The sequence below is a fragment of the Sylvia atricapilla genome, chromosome 3, assembly GCF_009819655.1.
Source record: "Sylvia atricapilla isolate bSylAtr1 chromosome 3, bSylAtr1.pri, whole genome shotgun sequence".
In the NCBI taxonomy this organism is placed as follows: domain Eukaryota; kingdom Metazoa; phylum Chordata; class Aves; order Passeriformes; family Sylviidae; genus Sylvia; species Sylvia atricapilla.
Genome location: NC_089142.1, coordinates 71,240,045 through 71,260,693, shown reverse-complemented (window position 1 = coordinate 71,260,693; position 20,649 = coordinate 71,240,045). Strand labels below are relative to the sequence as shown.

General features: G+C 40.7%; 1 protein-coding gene across 1 annotated transcript in view; it reads left to right on the top strand.

Annotated features, from left to right (window-relative positions):
• The first annotated feature begins 3,792 nt into the window (after window positions 1-3,792).
• The window catches only part of DISC1 (DISC1 scaffold protein), a 182,388-nt gene continuing 165,531 nt past the window's right edge, over window positions 3,793-20,649 (top strand). The window contains 2 exon segments of the mRNA XM_066315725.1: window positions 3,793-4,352; window positions 17,243-18,228. Of these exon segments, the coding sequence (XP_066171822.1) occupies window positions 4,250-4,352; window positions 17,243-18,228 (1,089 nt within the window). The 5' untranslated portion in view covers window positions 3,793-4,249.

Sequence of the window (20,649 nt, the reverse complement as noted above, 5' to 3'; positions counted from 1 at the left end):
TCATCCTTTGTTCTCTTCAGTAAAGCGAAGTCAAAACTTTGAGCCTAAGCTGCTTCTGGTGGAATTGTAGTGGATCCATGTAAGAAAAGAGGATTTATTAGCACCAGGATAAATTAATTGTGATGAACAGGAGGGACAGAAAGCACTGCAAACAATGTTTTGTACTGACAAAAGCGAAAACCCTAAAGGTTAATTCTGACTTTGTTCACAAATTAGGCACACTTGGTTAGGCTTTTTTTGCTCGCCATAGCTTGGGCCTTTGACAGCTACTGAACCAGCTGACCTTTCGAGTGCGATTTACTCGAGTGTGTGACGCCCCGCGAGTGTTCTTTGGGAGTTATGATTTTTTCTTTTCCCATTTCAGCATCGTGTTTCTTTGAGCAAGCTCCTCTTTCTAATTGAGCAGAGACAGGCTGTGACCTTTTCTGGTTTTGGCCATGCTGCATATTAATGATTCCTGTGGAAAGGGGTTTTCTTACCTCCTTTGGTGTATCGGCCTCCAAGGTGATCGGGAAGGGACCTGCAGAGTTGCCATAGTGACTTCCAGGTTCATCCTTAGCATCTTGTGTCTTTTTCCAGAAAGCAGCCCTTTCATGCCATGTCACTTAGATTAGGATTGGAACCAGGGTATGTTGTAATACTATTCAATATTCTTGAAGGAAGACTGCTGCAAAACCCTTATGTATTCGGAATGAATGCGCCCTTTGTAAACCAGCAGTCACAGAAGGAAAAACTTGGCCCTCTGGCACTGAACAAAGGCTGCTGTTCCTATTTTAAGCATGCTAGTATCCTTATTTGAAGGTGTTTCCTTAATTCTGTGTAGTATTGACTATTTAACAATGTAATTTTCTTTTTTCTTCTCCTTTAGCATATAGGTGTGGATTCCATTAAGACCTCACCTGAAAAATGCTTTCAGGGAGAAATATTTCTTTATCAAGATGTTGTGGAAACTAAGATCCACTATGGGCATAATTTGTTTGCTAAACACGAGTTTTCTGTATGGAAATTGAATTAGCTATTGACATGGAGTTACTTCCCTATTTATTGATGCTGAGAATGTGAAGTGGCTTAATGAGTAATCTGAAGTCTGCAGGCAGAGGGTGAGATCATGTGCTTGCCTCAAGTAGAGTTTCTTTGTTTGTTGTGATTCCTTTGGGACTTGCAGAATTTGGATTCTGCCTCCCCTTTGTATGTGCTGTAAAATGTTGCTCACCGTGTTTCAGACCCTCCTTCATCTCACAGTCAAGCTTCCTTCCAGAACACCTGTTATTATCTCTGTGTGATATATTTCTAATTGGGACCCAGCTGTCTAATGAGTATGATCAATGGTGCTTTCTGATTTTTCTCACCCCCTCCTCCCTTCCTCTCTTGCTGCATTACAAATAGGTGTCTTAGTCGTGTCACCCTGGTGTCAGGGTAAATTGTCTTGTTACTCTGCTCTTTTTGCCCTCTGTCACTGTTTATTCATAACACTGACAAGTGTAAAAAAACCCAACTAAATTAGATTTTACCTTGAGTAGTAAATATTTACTACAGAAACATCTGTGCACTCAGAATAAGGGATGGAAAGTGGAAAATGTGTGTTGTACATACTGCTTAGCTATCTCCTTTAAAGTTGTATGTGCTACGTGTGTTTATGGATTGAATGAAAGAGCAACCACTGAACAGAAATTTGTTAAACACACTGTATGTATGCTTGGATTGTAAAATCTCCTTGGGAAAGAGCTGTGGGGGAGAAGTGGCTCCTTGAAATGAAGAGCAGAATGGATGTGGCGTATGTGACCTTTCTCTGTTCTCTGCAATGGCTGAAGAGTTGGTTGTTTGGAGGGGTTTAATGTGCTCTTGTTGAAAGTTTTCCTTTGCTGGGCTGGGAGGTCAGTGGGGCAGGAATCTGTTAGAGAGGAAAATTTCTTAGAAGGGGGATTTGAGGCAACCTGTGGAGTGAGAAGTCAAGAGGTTGATAAGTGAGTATTGTAAAACTAAATAAAATGAAAGGGTTAGTATGTGTGAGAGAGGCAGCAACTGGGAGTTGATACCATTAGATTTTTTGATCTCCAGATCTGTGTAAGGTGAGGCATGTGACATTGGTGTAGCTTTTCAAGACCTTGCATAATGGTGAATAATAATAGTAATGGAAAATAAGAATCAGAATTATTTCAGATTCTAAGTGATGTTTTGAATGTGTCTGTAGATAATGAAGTTTGTCAATGGCTTCACAACTTTACTGATTGATGGGGTGAGTACCACAGTCCCTAGCTCAGCTCAGCTATATGAGAGCAATATGAGTTTAAATCACCAGTCTGATAATGGTGAAAATCATCACACTGGTCTGGAAAATATGCTTTAAGCAATAAAGGAACCCATTTTTAACATCTTCTTGTTTTGTTTTTGGGAGGCTATCAACTCTCCACAGAGCATGGGGAGGGGAGGAATAGTTTTTTTCATTATAGTAAGCTGCTTTCTTGCTGTAGGATACTTAAAGGATCTTGTTTCTGTTACAGTGGCAAGCATTCTTCCCACTGACATACCAGCTTAGTCTTGTGGGTTATCATTAATGCAGATATGCAGGCACTTGGAATGGTGCTGGGGTGTGGGAAACACTAAACGTAAAAAGGATTTTTAGGAGCTCAAAAAGCAGGCCTCAGACAGAAAAAGCTGAGAACTCAGAATATGCTGCAACTGAAAAAGTTTGAAACTAGAAGAGATACAGTATTATAGAAAACAAGGACATGGGAAACAAAGGCTAAGTTTATAGGTTTGGTTTGAATAAATCTTAACACTGCAGAAAATATATGCCTGACAAGATAGCAGAAGGTCTTAAGCTTAATAAGGCTATTGTGTATTCTAAATAGAAAAACATACAAACGAACATTGTTCAAAGCAGGTGTATGTGTGCTGTAATTGATTGGCTAGAACAATTGTCTGTAAGATTTAACAATATGTTATTGGCTGAAAAACTTTTTAGCTGCTCTGTAACGAAGACATTTAGGGCTGCTGCTGGCAGGCTGTGACCTGCTGCCATCCTTTAGCTATGCAAAATCCTCTAATGAGACTGACACTCCATTAAAGATTGAGTCACCCTGGCAGCCCCGTCCTGTTCCTGCCATCGCTGACACACTGGGGGAGACTACTTGCAAGGTCAAATGTTCATAGCCACAGGCTCTTCCTTTATATTATGGCTATCTAATTCTTGTAGTTGGTTGTTCATCTTCCTCCACACATAAATGTTCTACTTCAGGGACACACCACAAGGTTCAAAGGAAGGAACATCCCTGAGCCTGTTCAGGGTGGTAAATTGAGGTAGCCTCAGCTCAAAAAAATATCTGACTTTTTGTTGCAAGGCTGATCATATGAACTTGATTTTCCCCTGTTGTTAGAGGCTTTGGGGATAAGAGCTTTCAATTCTCTGTTAGGATTTTGGACAAGGATGGTTACTGAGGCAGAAATGAGATTGAATTTCATTGTGCTGGTCTAAGTTTCAGGTGCTTCCTGTTGCTAATGGCCCGTGGAGATCCCGGTGATGGAGGGAAATGGGCAGCACAGCTGTTTGCTGGGGCTTGGCTTTTCCATTTAGTGAACAGTGCATTAACCCATCAGTATTTGCACTAATAGCTCAGGCTGAGCTGTGTCTGTTGCATTCCCAGCTCTGCTCCTGAAGAGCTCTCCTCCATAGGCACACCAGTCTCAGGAGGATGTGACACACTGTGCAGATTTTGCTGATATTTTACATTACTGTAGTAGGATTTCCTTGCTGCTAACATCTTTTTGGTTGCTGTGTCTATGGTGGGAGCCATGTGGGTAGGGTGCAGATATCTGTTCTTCAGCAGTGACATGGGGTCTTGGGGACATGAGGTGCTCTTGGACACCTTGGATGGTCCCAGGCTGTGCTGCCACTGCAGTAGGACTGTGCTGTTTTAGCAGGGCACCATGCTGAAACTTTGCTCATGTCCTGCCAGAATCCTTATTTAGGAGAGCAGGACATTTTAATTTGCTCAGAGCAGTGAAAATCTTGAGGAGACACTCACTGAAAGAATGATCTGATTACTGTTGCCTGGGGTGCAGAACCAGAGCAACTTATCCTCTGCATGGTTTTGCTCCCAAAGTAGTTAATAATCAACAAATATTGTGTTTCCCTTTCGCCTGGGGAGCCTGAACACAGTCATAAGGAGAGCTGCTGTAGTGTTCCCACGCTTGTGGTCTGCTGGGGACTTGTACAGACTTGGCTGTGAGAGAAGCACTGCTCCAGTTAATGGTTTCCTCTGAGCAGTCCATCAGAACTAGATGTCTGCTTCCTGTGAGAATGAAGATTGGGGGAAAATCCATTTTTGCCAGGGGTCTCAAGTCACTGCAAGGTAAGAAAAGATCAGCTTCTGCTTCTCTCTCTCTTTCTTTTTTTTTTTTTTTTTTTTTTTTTTTTTTTTTTTTTTTTTTTTTTTAATGTAGTGAGCACTAGCAGTAGGGTATTTGTCCTTTTAGCTGACTGGGAATTTTCCCACTATGGTGGCAGCTTTTGCCAGTGACCGAATTATCGATGGGATCACCTGCTCCAGGGTCGAGTAAGGATCCATTTCATCTTAGCCAAAGGGATGCTTTCTGCCCACCCTGAGTACAGTTATGATGTAGATTTTCAGTAGATTTGTTATGGTATTTTCCTGTGTGAGGTAGGACTGGCAGGCAAAAACCAGCATTGCTATTTTGGGAGGAATAATCCATAGGACTTCTGATTGCCCTTTGTGAAACCTACTGGCTTGTCCTGTTGTACTTCAAGGTCTTGTGTTAATCTTTTTGGGTGCAGTTAGTAAAGTTTTCCATCTCTGGGTTAAGTAGGCTAACTACTAACCACCTTGGGTTAGTAGTGTATGTTCATGTCATTCACTTTCTGAATTAATTTAATATTATTTTTAAATAATTTATCTTTGTTACAAGTAGTGAGTGTGGTGTGTAGCAACTGTTTTGCTGTGTTTCTGGTGAGTTTGGTGTGGCACTGGATTTCTTGATGAGAATCCAGGCTTTTGTCCTGGATCTGGATGCACGTGCACTTCTTGTGTTACTGCCTTGCGTGCTGCCATGCCCCAGTGAAACTCCCTCCATGTGCTTTGCCTAGGCATAAAGTTGGAATCCTAGGCATTAAGCGTGAACCTTGCAAGTTTATGTTGGCTGTGGTTTTAATGTTGAGAGGCCAGTATGATCTTCAGTGCAAGCCATGAGAAGAACATGGGGTTGCTGTCTTTCCTGCAGGTCTCTTAGGAGTAGTTGTTGTAGATATTAGTTGGCTGGAAGTGATCTCAAATGGTTTGGAAAGCATGGTATAAAATACCAGAGGAGTTTTTAAAGGAGGCAGGGGGAAAGTAGTGAGTAATACCAGGAGCATTAATAATCAAAATCAAGCAGACCAGGTGAAGACAATGCAGAGGATATAAGGAATTCTGGGTATCAGTCTGTGTACACATTTTGAGCGCCAACATTGCTGAGTAGTTGAAGAAGAAAGACCAGCCCCAAAACTCCCTCAACTTTCTACCACACCAAGAAAGAGAAGTTGAAGAACTAGCTGTGTTTGATACTTAATTCAGTTATAGATAACATATAGATCTCTGGCACAATTTTGGCTGCCTGATACAGCAAGCAGAGTATTCGGGTGTGACTTTTTACATGCTCGTGTCATAATCCGACTTTATGGACTGGGATAGGGTAGAGGCAGTATTCCCTGGGCAGAAGTAGTCCTCCTCCTTCCTTTGCTGGGAGATTTGTGAGAGAGGCAGGTTTTGCTGCAGCTGTTCAGATGTGATGTTAGTTTTTTTTGTGTGTAATGCCCTTGGCACCATTTAAGGGATTATGTTTTTGAAAGTGTCTTCAGAGAGTTGTAGTCTCACAGATGGCTCCATCTTGTCTTCCAGTTGGCAAGCAGCCTAGGAAGAGGTATCAAAATAATTTTTAATACAGCAAAGAGAAATGCCAATATTTGTACAGCCAATAAAAAGCCTCAGTAATAAAGATTTTGTGAAATAACTGCAGTAGATCAAAGTGACATTTAAGTGATGCTCATGAGCATTGTTTAATCGCCAGCTAACTACTAAAGGCCTGCTGCTGTGCAGCAATTGGAGTTCCTGTGTTGTTATGCTTTACTGCATTTGGCTTGCTTAAGGCCCCGACCATCACCAAAGCTTGTAATTTCTCTCTGTCTCTGTGAATGATGGATGCTCAAATGCTGTTTGAGAACTTACTTATTTCTAGTATTGAATTTTATTTATGGAAAGTGAGCTGTTTTCAGCTTCCAGGATGTGATGGAACTATTGTTTGCTGACTTCTAGTCACTCCTTTGTGGCGTTATAAATCAGAGAAGGTGCTTTTTTGCAGCGTTGGATGCATCCCCACAGATGAGGCTCTTGAACTTTTGTTGTGAGTATAGTTAACTAATGCAATGCTGCATATCCTGAGACCTGTATTTAAATCTTAGAGGTAGGTTAGGATAGTTTGGGTTTAAGAGAACTTCAGATGATCTCTGGTCTGATTCCCTGCTCAAAGGAGAGCTGACTCTGGGGTTGTGTCATGTTGCTCAGAGCTTTTATTATGTTGGTCCTTGAAAACCTCCAAGGATATTACAGCCTCTCTGGGTAGCCTGCCTCACTTCTTGCCTGCCTTCAGGATGAAGAAGGTTTTCTTTGTATCCAGGTGGAAGTTTTCCTATTTTTAGTTATGCCCATCTCTTTCTTGCCCTGCCCCTCTGCACTACTGTGTATCGATTGCTGTCATCCTCACTATTGTTATGTGGCATCTTCAGAACGTTGCTACTAGTAGAGGGTAATTAGAGTAGTTTCTAACACCTTTAGAACTCTTGGAGTAGTACACTTTGAGTCTTTCATTTGCTTTCCTTTCTGTAGCATAAAATAAAATTGATGAAATTTACTGTTGCTGCAAATATGTCTTTATACCCAAAGAGGGCATTCTAACCTTAAAGATGTTCTTAGTTCTGCCTTCCTGGCTTTCTCTGGTACAGAGTCCTTGCTTATGACTCAGACTTTAAGGTAATTTAAGACATTTCATATGTTTTTGTTCAGTGAAGCACTATGACACTTTTATTGTTCAGAAATGAAAATCTCAGTCTTCTCAGTATCTCTCATGGTTTTGTTGTCACTTCTTTGTTTTTGTAAGGCTGGTCATGCAAGGTGTTCCTGCTCACAGAGAGCTGGAGAGAGAAAGGATGCTTTCTAGGTTGAGCAACTATGGCAAGTACATTCAAAATACTGTGAATTTTCCTTTCTGCCTTATCAGGAGAAAATTTAAAAGGTTTCCAACATAAAGGTAGCACTGTTTCACTCAGTAGTTAAAGCAGCCTGTCAATTAACTGCTTATGTCTATGGACTATCTTAGTGGATTTTCTTGACACAGATATTTTTAAAATCTATTTTCCAGTCTCACATCTCAGACTAGTTTAGGTTTGGTGTACAAAAATGTAGACAGGTGCAAATTGTTGTAGACAAAGAGTTCTCTAAATATGATGTTTGTATTTGCTTCATATTTCGGTTGAAAAATGTAAATTAAACCTGAAGTTTCCAGTAAAAATTCACCAGACAGAATAGCATTTTTGCAGGATCAGCCTCAAGGGGATCTGTGACACTAAGGCTTGATAGCTTAGATAACATAAAATTCTATCCAAGTGCTGCTTTTGAATCTCCAGCCTTTTCCATGAACACAGGTGTTCTAAAGGTACAAAGCTTTAGGTGTATTCTGATAGTGAAAATACATAGCTCTCTTTCAGGAGTCCTGTGTTGGTCCTTTGTTCTGTCTTGGGCATGCTTTGTGACTGGGATAAGTTGTGTAGTTTCTCACACGGTCTGCTTCAACCACAAAGGGAATGTATCAGATTACTCCTGTACCTCATCCCAGGAGATCAAATGTCTCTGACGTTCTGTTGCTTTCCTCGAAAGAAGCTACAGCAATTCTGCCTGCTACTTCTTAATAATAATACTTGTTGGGAATATTGTGTGTAAACCTGAAAGAGGCAGAAAAAATCCCTAATTACACGGGGGCCTATCCAATGCACCTGAAAGGGAAATGCAAATATGAGCTACCTTGCGCAGGATTCTGCTGATCCTGGATTATGAATTCAGGTTTTCTAAAGCAAATAATATAGTAGAAAACCCCAGTATTGGAAGTAATGAGTTAACAATCTATATTTATTCTGGAAAACTGTCTAAATGACAGTCAAAGTTTTCCTCTGCCAAGGTTTTTGTTACTGAAGCAGATCTGTTCAGGTGTGTGTGTTTAACGCCATATGGTACATTCTGCACCTTCTTTATCCACTTAAAATGCTAAGATGGATCTGGAATATGTTGACCTGAAAAACTGTTCACTGGTTTATTCTTTTAATGCAGAGAATAATTTTGAGAGGTCTGATTTGTGTGTTGAATTTTTCTTTTTTTTAAATTTTTAAACTTGAAATATTTTGCTGAAGGTTTTTTTCAGTGCAGTATCCTGCAGAATCCCTGTCACCCAAGAAACAAGCTATGTCATATAGGGCTACAATTTCTTTGGAGATTAATACTGTGCTTTCATTTATTTTGGTAATAAATGCAGGTGGGTAAAGTTTGATGAGAGGTGGCAGATACTATGGGTTTGTACTTAGGTAGTAGTACTTACACAAATCACAAACAGCATGTGACAGAAATATCTTAAAAGCACAGACTTCTTCCAGAAATTTTCTTGTTGAGCAGCACAGACATGTGCTAGTAAGAGTAGCCTGTGTTGTTAGCTAATGTATGTTAGCCCAGGGAGAGTGTCAGCGTAAATTGTGACAGGTAATTGTCTTGATTTCCCAGACATGAGTAGCAGTGATTTATAGTCACGGGAAGGAAGCTCTCATAAGAGTGTTTTCATTGAGATGATCTCTAAGGGAATGAATGGAGTCAGTGTGCCTTAAGAGTGAGGTTTGGTTTAGATTGTCTTACCAACTCTGTGTGCTGTGAGAGATGTAAAAGAAACCCTGAGAACTGTCTGAACTTCTTGTAGCCAAAAAAGCTGAGCAACTGGAGGGAAGCCATGAAATCAATGAACACAGCTGAAGTGGGGCTGGACTTCTTTTAAATGCACCTGGGGAAGCCTAAAAAGCTGAGCCCTGCTGGTGGGCAGTGTGAAGCAGGAAGGCTGAGGAGGTGGAGGGTCTGGAAGCTCATATGAGGAGAAATTTTGGGAGTAACTTGAGACATACTTGTTTGATGTCATGGGAGAAACGCTGTTAGGTTGGCTGGAAGGAGGTTTGTGCATGTTGGGATCATGACAAAAATGAAAGATTGGAAAGAACCAGAGAGGCAGTATTAAGAAAATTGGTATTGGGAAAGAGAGTATCTCTCTTTGGCTTGTAACAGTGTTTGGGAGCTTTGTGGATGGTTATCATTCTAGACTGTGAAGTGTGACCCGTTCCAGAGCAGCAATTGGAAAGATTCTGGATCAACTCTCTTTTTCATTTGAAGAGAAATGAGTCCTTGGTTTGGAAGGAGTAACTGAGGGAGTAATGATTGAAATGCAGCGAAAGCTGGTGTAAAAGAAAGCAGGATTTGATGGGAGCAGTGGGAAGCATGTGCAGTGTTGGTATTAGCAGAGTTAGGATGGAGACAAAAATGAGTGAATGACAGTCAAAGTAGATCTGTTGGTGTTGGTGATGTCCTCCCTCAGTCTAGGGTGTGACTGCCTGCTGCTTGACTGTACTCCTTGATCCTTGTCTGCTTCTGGTGGCCATGGCTTTTAAAGGTGTGTGAACAAGCTTTGGTCCTGGTGAGTCTTCATTCTCCAGGTGGTGTGAGGTTACTCTCAGCTCCTGCCTGAAGCTGAGCAGGCAGTTGCTACGATCTCCATGTTCCTGCCATACCTGGTGATGTGGGTTGGAAATACCAAGTTTGGCCTCTAATACCAGGGCTCCTACATGGGAAGGTATGGAGAACTAGCTGTCTGGTGCTAGTGGGCACCTCCTTTGAGTGCTCTCCAGCTGTTTATTGAGGTCTTCTCAAGCTCTGTATTGACAGCTGTTGTCCCTCTGTGCTGCCATATCTGCTAAATGCTGTAGTTCAGTGCGATTACCTTCTAGAGAGAAACTCTATTCTCTCCTGGAATGTTAATTTTTAGAAACTTTTTAAAGAAGATATCTGACTTGCTCTAGGCAGAGTGACTTCTGACCCCCTGTATTTAGAAGGAGCTGTGATTTCTGCTAGAAGTGTTCTTGCTTGTGGTTAGTGTTCTGCTGCTGTTTCAGTAATCTCTGCTGTAATAGTTCTTCCATAGCCTTTTCATAGATAATCTCAGAATTTCCTCTGAACAACCTACTTTTCTCCTCTATGCTGGAGGAAAAGGATATAGCTGACGTCTCCACTTTTGTGTTCTGGGGCCCAGTAAAACAAACTTCCAGCTTCTGTTTTGTCTGTCTGTCTGTCTACAGCCTTGGGTAAGGATTGTAAAGGCCAAACCATATTCTCAGTGAAGATCTCAAAAGGGATATCTGTGTGTCTTTCCCACTTGCCAGTGAAGGTCTCTGAGAGAATGCACTGTGCTTGCTGGAGCACAGTGTCACCCCTCACAGGCTGTAACACCTGCAGACTGGTGATGCTGAGCAATCTGCTGGCATTTGGTGAGGACTTGCATTAGCTGAAGCTCACTTGTGCAAGCTCCCCTGTGCTGAGGGCGCAGAGTGGTGCTGCAGGCTGTGCCTCGTGGGTCACCGCCTCTCGCAGTGGCATTGACTGTCAGCTGGCAAAAGCACAGTTCACACAATTGCTGCTGCAAGGAGCAAAGAATACCTGAGTGCAGAGATTCTGTCAGCATAAAGAGCTGCAGGGCTTCATGTAAAGCCCTGAGACCTTGTTTTCAGGGGAGCAGGGTGAGGGAGCAGCACCACTTCTTTGCCTTTCTTCTAGGTTCAGGTTGGCCTCGTGTCCTGTGCATTGCTGTAACCGCAGTTTGTATCCATGCCTGGCTTTTGCAGTGTCTTGTATTTAATCTGCATCCTGAGGTGCTGTGCTTTCTGAGAATTCAGTGCTCAGCTTTCCTGGTGCCTGGAGCTCCATACCGTCTCTGTTCTTGCCTAGACAGCATGGGCATTGCAACTGACAGCCTGACTGGGGCTACAAGGTGAACTTCCTTCAGCAGGCAAAGGAGGAACATTTGACCTGGGACTTTGATATTAAATTACAAAGCTAAAAGCCTTCTGACTCCTCACCCTTGGCAGTATAGGAGCTGCCACGTTGTTTTATTTTCATTATATGTGATCACTACTGAGCTGTTAAGAGAAAATTACTTTCTATTTCAGTAAAGTCAATTCTGGTTTCAGACTGACTGTGCATCAGATGCTTAATTTGGAACCCACTCTCTCAGTGAAATTAAAAATTCAAATCTCCAAGCTGGAGCATTCAAACTGTGCTTGAATTAGAAATTGACTGCTGTCAATGTGCTCTCACACTTCACTTTTTTTTTTTTAAAATTCCTGCCTCCCCTCCCCCCTGATGAGTTTTATATTAGAGTCTTGCTGCAGATGATCTGACTGAGCAGAAGTAGTGGGAATCCACACTGTCACTCCGTAGACAGAGTGATGAAAGAGAAGTGTGGTGTGTTAAATAGACCATTTTTGCAAAGGACTGCTGTGTACTGATTTCATCATTTCATGAGTGTTTGGTGAAATGATTTTATGGGATGTGACTGCAAAGCCATTAAGTGTTGTTTGCAAATTAAATTATGACCTAAGAGAACTTCACATTTTCTATGCAGCATCCATGCTCCCCTATTTCTGTGCAATATCTAAAGCTGTTATGAGATCTTAACTGAAAGAATCAGTGTTGTCTCCACTTAAGACATTTGAATGGACTGCCTCTACAGACTTTTATATTGAAGCTGGGAACAAAAGAGTTTTTCCCCGGGAAGAAGAACAACAAAACTTGCACACACCCACACCCCACCTCTTGAAATAAGCATCGATTCTCTGTTGTGAATATTCTCTGAAGGCTTGCAACTTGTATGTCCATCTGCCTCTTTGAAAAGTGGCTAAATTATTGTCAATAACTTGACTGTAAGTTAAAAAGAAATTTTAACAGTTGCTTAAGAGAAGCAACACTGTGGGTTGGGAAAAATTGGGCTGGATATTTTTGGTCAAGTGTCTTCTTTTATTCACTATGCTGAAGGCATCCAGTGCTGGTACAGGCTTGTTTTTCCAGACCTGCTTGTGTTCATCCTTGGGATGTTTTGTTGTTCATCAGGTGGGTTGACAGGATGGGTGACTGAGCTGGGTGTAGGGTTGGTGATGACTGGCAATTGATGATGTGGGTTTGCAGTTCTAGCTGGCCAAGGCAGGTATCAGTGTGTTGGGTGAAATACATCAGTGAGTTGTGTAGGGAGGTTTGGAGAGTGATTGGGTTGAGGCTGATCAACCAGAGATGAATTTGGAAAGTGAGGTGTAGCAACAAATATGCAATTAAGGAAAGGGTTATTTCTCTTATTCCCCTGACTAAATAGGTGATTGTTACTGACATGGGAAGTGTTTATTTACCAGCTTACTTTGGTAGACTTTTTTCCCCTTTCTTAGTATTAAGGCTAGACCCCAGGTTTAAACTGTACTTTTATTTCTTGAGGTGTGAAAAATTTGATGAGCGTATTAATATCAGCTGATGTGATTCTAATTCTAGAGAGAGGTGCTGTAATTTCATCAAATGGCTTAAAATGAGTTGTTGCATTAAGTAGGTAAGTGGCTTAACAATTTATATAACAACTCAATGACACGCATTGTGGGAGTGTGTCAATAAAAACACAATTATTTGAACCCCAAAAAAGAGCATTCTGGATTTTAGAATGCACAACTCTTTGAAGTGCTTTTTAATGAAGAATGGAAACTGACAGGCATTTAATGACCTCAGAGAGTATATTATTTGTGATGTTTGGGAAATTTTAACAGTTTGGTAAAACCAGGCTGTAACCTTAGAAATCCCAGAAAACCTTGGTGAGGAAATAATTTGTATCGTTACATCTAATACAATGTAGCTCAGCCATGCTTCCCTCTATAGATACACTTTATAAAACTTTGGATGAACCGCAGTTACAGTTAATGCTCAGTAGGTGAGATGAAAAAGGTAAGGGAGACCTTTTCATTTCAGGAGTTACGAAAATCTTTATTCAAAAGTGACTTTCTTTGAAAGCTTGTTTGTGCAAAGAGATGTTATTGTTTGTTTCAACATAGGCTGTTGAGATCAGTGCCGTCTTATTTCACATCTTTAGCGATGTCTTTGGAATTCAGTCAATGAGTCAAACTATATCTGATTAGGAACTTGCAACATTTTACATATTTCTGTGACTTAGGAACGGAACAATAATGGTTATTGTCATGTCAGATTAATCTCCAAGAATGGTTCATGTTTGTTTCTGATAGGTAAAACATTTGTGTACGTATGTTTGTAAATAATAAATGTTTGAAACTCTCTTACTTTGTTTGTGTGTAGGTTGATGCAGGTGTTTAGGGCTTCCTTAAGAGGAACAACACTACAGAAATTGCTTGGAGCACTGCTTTGATAGTTGGCTTTGAATATGACTGAATGCCTTTTCTTCCACATCACAGTTACCACCCGGAAATGCTCTGAAGATGAGTTTGTTTTTCTGATAAAAACGAACTGTGTTTAATGTAGGTGTATTCAGATAGTTGAGCTACCTTTAAAATTACATCTATAATTTCTCACTTTCAGGAAGAACTTAAATGAACTTGCCAGTGTTCTACATCACATGATTAAAGCAGGAGTAAGGAGGTGATCACTTGAGTTTCTGTACTGATCTATAAAATCCTATTGGAAAAACAAAAATGTAAGGTATTTACGCCTTTTCATCCACAGATGCTATTAGAACATTTGGTCAAAAAATGAACTGCCACTTTTGTGGCCGAAAACAATGACTGATGATCTAAAATAAATTAGATGACTGTTTTGCTGTCCTTTAGTGTCAGGCTGGGTTCAAGAGAATGTGCTCTTTCCATGAGTGGGAAATGCTCTTAGGCTTCACCTCTCCCTCTTTCATCTCATGGGTGCAACTAAGATGTGAACAACATGGCTTTACAACAGTAGACTATTTTCTTTTTCCCTCTGCTCTGGGTCTGAACTGTTATTTTACATGAAATGTTGATCATCAGGAAAGATGGCTATGGTGAAAGAGCTGTTAAGAATATTTCTGAGCTTTCATAATTGAATTTGAAGTCATTTAATTCACACATACCTGCCATTAAATATATGTTACATTATCTTCTAAGATTGTAAAATACATATTTTTAAAAGTTCATTTTTTAATATTACAGTTGAAAGGTTCTTGCATTTGTGGCTTTTCTCTCTTTCTAAGTGTGTGTCTCATACAGTGCATGACACATGGTAGTGTAGGGTTTTAAATTTGCCTTTGGTTGTTTTCATTCTGATAATTTTGTAGTTAATTGCCAACAGTTATTTGATGCTCTTCAAATTGAGGTAAGATGAGAAGAATTTAAGGCTTGTCTTTGTTTTTTAACAAGCCACTGAATTGGTTCAGTGTAATTTCTCTGACAGGCAGATAAGGCAAGCTATGGTTGGAAGGTTATGCAGAGAAAGTTGATATAACTGTATTTCAGATATGTAATAATAAACAACTGAAATTATTCTGAGCATGAGAACAGGGACATGGCACAAGGGCAAACAGTGCCCAAACGGTACACCCAAGGCAACAGTCACTTCCTGGCTGGGTTTTGTGATGGCTGAGGGCACTGTGAGTGCTCTCTAGCTGGACCTGGAGATCAGGCTTCCCCTCGTCCTCTGGGGAAGGTGTGAGTGTCTGTGTTCATGCTGTGCCTGGCTCTCAGGGACAACCACACTGGGGCAAAGGGCCTGCAGCTCTCCCTGTAGCATTGTCTGGATGGCTCGTGGTTTGGCCTGGCCCTGATGCTGGCTGTAACTGGGGCAGTGCTCTGTTCTGGTACCCAGGTGAGCGGTTTGTGCTGCTGGATGCACTCACCAGGAGATAGACCTGGAGTCCATGAAGGGACTGAGTGCCAAACCTGCCTAGAGGGCTACCTGTGAACTTTGTGGGGAGCACAGAGATGTGTGGGCTGTGTGTGATCTCATTCAGGACACTGGAATTGTACCCTTTTGGCTCCAATAGTTTTTAGAATTGCATCCGGTTCGCTTGGTGCGAATATCTAATGCTTTGGCCAATTTAAACCTTATTTACATTAACTTAGTTTAAATTTGGTGTTTAAAGAGCTGTAATTATCTGTCTACTTCAGAAATTCATAGTGATTTAGTGAGATCAATTTTAAACTGATTTTAATTAAACCAGAGAACCTTTTGTGTTTTTACAGATGAGGCATGTGACAAGCCTTTTTAAATGGCCATGGAGTATATGCAGCCTTAGAATGACTCTTATGCATGACTGATTTCTTCTGCTGAAGTCAAACTTAGGCTATTGTTTTTATATAAACTAAAAGAATTAAATTTTAAAGAACATTCTGTTCTGTTTTTGTTCCCTTGCTCCGAGAGTGATTCCTGTTTGTTAAGACTTCTATTAAATTACTCCCAGCACAGCATTTCACTGTCTGTTATAGTAGACAGGCTGATGGACTCCATGACCTTTTTTACTTCTGATTTCTGTGATGCTTTTTTTCCTCAGACAAAAGAGAATGTAAGAGACTGCTGGGATATTCTAATTTATGGTGATAGGAAGCAGAATACAGAAGCTTAACTGCAGTCCCATGGTGAGATGTGCCACTATTCTAGTATATGGAAAATGTATAAATTGCTTTTGTTGAAGGTTATTTGGAGAGAATGTAATGAATGTTGTGAAAATTCTCCTGGGAAGTTTCAGTTCTAATGCTTAAATTCTTGTATAGGATGTTGTCATAGTGTGATGTGCATGAGGCCTGTGTTAGGAGCTGCTGAGGAGTTTAGATTTTGTGCATATCTATGAATGTAAAAACTGACAAAGGGTTGTGATTAGAGAGGAATTTTAAATGTAAAGAAAAAAAAATCTGAAACTTGTGTTTTTGTAAGAGCTCTGTGTGGGTGATATGAATATTTCTAACACACAATTGATTCTGTTTCTGTGAGTAGAGGGCAGCTAATAGAAGGCATAATTCAGCTAGGCATCAGATCCCCTTGAAGGATGATTCAGGCAAATAGGTCCAGTCAATGTCTTTTTGTGTTATGAAATGGGTGATAGTGCAGAGGTTTTATTCCCATTGATTCTCATTGTGCAGGACAGACAAATGGAATACCTTTTAACTAGCAGTAAATCCATGAGAGAATGAAAGTAGTCATCATGTAGTCTTTTACCAATAATACATGTACAAAAACATACAGAAAACACAGACATTAAATTCTGATCTTCCACTTTCAATGTTTACTGTGGTATTTTTATCTTGTTTGGGTGGGGGGTTTTGTTTGTTTTCCTATTCTCTGCAAAGAGCAAATGTATCTTTTCATCCATGTAAGTAAGATATGCGTGAGGAAACCAAGTTACTGAGCAGAGGCTGCTTCTTAATGATATTAATTAATCCATAGCATTACTTCAGTAATGCTATGGATTAATAGTTTTCTAGGATTGGTGGATTTTCATGCCAAGCTTTTCCTTTAACTTTACATTTTGGACAACAGGTAGTATTATAAATCTAAATGATGACTTGCACAATATCACATTAGACCAACATCTGCAACCACAGAGTGTTACAGTTACATCTCTTATGGCAGCAGAGTTTGAACCACTTGCTACTCACAGTGTGAAAACATGGATATGGACACAAGAAACAGAACACTCAGCAACAACAGGTTATGAACAAAATTTCTTTGTGATTGTGGTTCTCACATTTTGGATGCCAATTCAGTCCTGTCTTAGATGTGCTTGTAAGTCTGAAATCATTTTGTATCAGAGAAACTTAAACCAAGTTTCTGCTCCAGCCTGCTGTTAAGCAAGTTGAGAACGAAAAAGCAGAGTGATAAGGTGAATAGAGGAGATGATCTGATTCATTGTACCCAGGTTTGTGTCCTGATGGAGGAGCTTGTTAGTGAGTTCACTTAAAAACAGGTGCAGACTCTTTAGAAGGTGAATGAATACACACAGTGTTCTCTATCTGCAGTATGGTCAGTGTCTGTGTTTTGTTGAAATGGAAAACGATATGCTGCTTGAAATTTCAGAAACAACTCTTTTCAGATGCCACAGTATGTTAAGCCTGGAAAACTGCAGAAACACTTACTGACTTTTTCTCCCCTTCCAGATGATCACCAGCAATTAATGGCGGCAGGCTCTCTTCGTAAAAAGAAGCTGGCAAGAAGACCGGGATACATGAGGCCGGAGGCTCAGCGACAGATCGACTTTCAGTCCGTGGGTGCCTGCACAGGGCTCAGCCCGGCGGAGCTCCCGCATGGCAGGCAGCGCTGTGGAGGCTCTGAGAGCTGTGCTCTGCACAGACAGGGCCAAGGTGACCTGGAATTCCTGTGCTGTAGGGCAGTGAGTAGTGCTGTAGTTCCTGCTCATGGGGTAACAGCCTTGGCCACTGCTGGAAGTACTCCAGGATGTTGTGAAAATCTTTCATTCTGCAGTAATCCACGGTCAGATAGCACAGGGACAGGGACCTGCCCTGCTGCCACAACAGGCAAAGGAGATGCTGCTTCTGTGTGGTCTACATGGCAGAAACGCTGCAGCACCAAAGTGAGCAAGCCCCCAAACATGTATACTTTGGATCAGACAGAAGTGAATAACAACTGTGAATGTCCAAACAGAGATGGTATTTCTCCTTCTGCTGGTGCACATGATAGCTTCAGTTCAAGTTTCAGCTTCATACAGCTCTCCCTGAACTTGGCCTCTGGAGTAAATAATGTTGCAGGCAAATCTATTGAGGAAGCTGAGCTCGTTCTGCATCCCAAAACCACAGGCAGTCTGCAGAAGCCAGAAGAGATGGCACAAACTCATGAGCACTTGGGAGATTTGTGTTACTTCTCCAGGTCCAGTGAAGATTTGCGGCATGAACATGAGAGCCCAGTAAATGATAAATTACAGGACTGTGAGACTGTCTCTCTCTCAGATATAGATGCAACATTTTCATATTCTACAGATTCCTCAGATGCAGCATCTGCTGGCTCTTCTGTCACCTCAGGCTATGAAAGTAGCTTTACTGTCAGTGACCATAACTGGGATACTTTGATGAAAAAATATGAGCCAGTGCTACAGGATTGCTTGCTTGGCAACCGCAGTACATTAAAGGTCAGTAATCTCACTTTGTTTTTGATACCTTTTCCTCAAAACGTTTTTATTTATAGTGCCAAAATCAAAGTTTGTATAGGAGTTCAGACACTACTGTCTTTTGTGGCCTTTGTTCAGAGTTGTACAGTAGAGCTCTGCTCGATAAAAATGAGATAACAGGTTTTGTTTGGTTCTTTAAAAATAGGTGATATTGTTGCAGTACCTTATTCTATGTTCTACTGAAACTTTAGTCCTCCCATTTCTAGCATCACACATCAGTTTCTGACTTCAATAAGTACCATTTCTTTTCACGGGCAGCTGTTTTGTCTGCACTTTGGGTTATATGTAGTATAAAGCTAGGGAGTGGTGAGAACTCTTTTCTTGAAGTACCATGATTTAACAACACTAAACTTTTTAATTGGAAATGTTTAAGTTGAGCCAAAGATTTCTAAGAATTAGACAACTTTGTGAAAGTAGTGTGTAATCTAATAGGTGCTGTCCCCACATGAAGAAAAACGAGGGTTAAGTCCCTCTTTGTCTCCAGCTGGGAACTGGACCTTTTTTTCTTTTCCCTTTCCACTCTAGAAGAGCAGTGGGCTGGTGAGTCTGGTGTCTTTTTGCATATATGTGTACTCCACAGTTATACCTACAATGTATACAGGCAGTGTCATTCACTGTTCTCTTTATAGGAGAGGGGTGGGGAAACTTTAAGGAGGATCAGCTGTGTTGTATTTTTATGGTGGTAGGGTGGGCATTTGGAGCTCACCCAGCCAAAGGAGCCAAGTATTGGCTTTACTGTGCACACAGGAAACAGTAAGCCAGAGATTTATATGGACACAATGGATTGCCCTAATTTGTTCAAGGTGCAATGAGTGGGTAGTGGGGATTTTGTTGATGTGGTGATTGGTTTTTTTTGTTGTTGTTGTTGTCATTTTTGGTTTTTTTGGTTGGGTTATTTGGTTTTGGGTTTGGTTTTTTTTTTTTTCATTTTTTAATATTTTATTTTAATTTTATCACTTGTGCCTGGGTTTCATGTTTGCCTTTTAGAAACTCAGATCTTTGTAACTTCTCAGCTCAGACACATACCTGGTGAGATGTGCTGTATTGTCTTTAGGCCTAATGAAACAACCTGCTCTGGGGGGACTTTGCACAAACCTACTGTTTATGTAAGACAGAAGACTGAAAAACATTTATTCTTTCTTTGCTTACCATGACATCTGACCTGGGCTTACTATACTTTGTAATATTTTCTTTTCATAGATAATGTGTGTAGAACTCAAACTAGGTTCTCTTATTTATAGACTTCACACACAATGACATGGAGCAGTGTCTTTGGTTTCATGCCTGGAACTGCAGTGTGCCCATAGTCTGAGATGGTTTGGGAAATAAATTTGCTGCAAATTTGGGAATACATAACGCAATCAAAATAGGAAATTATTTTTCTTTCTTTTCGGTATTGCTTATTTGATAGGCACAAAAGAAACATTGCTTTCTTTAATTTTTGTATTCATTAATTCATTCAGTGGAGAGCTGGGGATTTGTGCCCTCAGATGTCTTTGCCCTTGGTTAGCCAGTCGTGTATGTTTAATTTGAAGCACCTTCCTATTGTAATGATAATGAGTAAGTCTCAAAGTTTTCAGAAAGGAACAAAGGCAATGGTACTCAAGAAAAGGAGGTAATACCAAAGTTGTTAAAATTATATTTTCTCTGTACTTAAAAAGTGATCTTCATCTGGTACACATCTAGGACATGCCACGCTGAAGCAGCAGCAGCAGGTCTTTGATTAGTTGAGCTCCAAATGTCTCACTCTCTCCACTTTACAGTGGCAGCATCAGTCAGTTTGCCGTGGGCGTGCCGGGGCTGTGGTACCCGAGCAGACTTTAAATGACCTGCCAATGTAGTGCATGATGGAATAAACACCGCCAGCAGCACCAAAGCTGTACTCTCAGGATAGATGGTTGTTATACATCATCTATATGAAAAAAGTGTCACTTGAATCATTCCTACTGCAGGCTTCTTTAAAACTCCATAAAATAAAGTCAGGCATAAAACACAGAAAATAATTTAAGGTGAGGATTCAGAGCTCCTCCCTTCAGTACCATTCACATTCCTCACTAGCCTCAGAGGAAAAAGTTTAGAGTTTCAGGAAGTGAAAACCAAAATAAAGCACAGAAGAAATGGGAATGTATGCAATGTTTTTTGTTTTTCTTCTGGAGGATCTTATAGCCTATTAATCAAACATTTTTGGATACTTTCCTGGCTTTATTTTTGTACCTTTTTTCTTACTAGTCCACTTTCACATGCCATATTTAGAGGGAAATCCTGAATTGAAATGTTTGTGTGTTGATTTTGTGTGTTGATGTGTAGTCTTGATAACTGAGTGCTTCCATGAAGCTGTTGACTGGCTGTACCTATTTTTCTGTATGCAACTTAGAGTTTCAA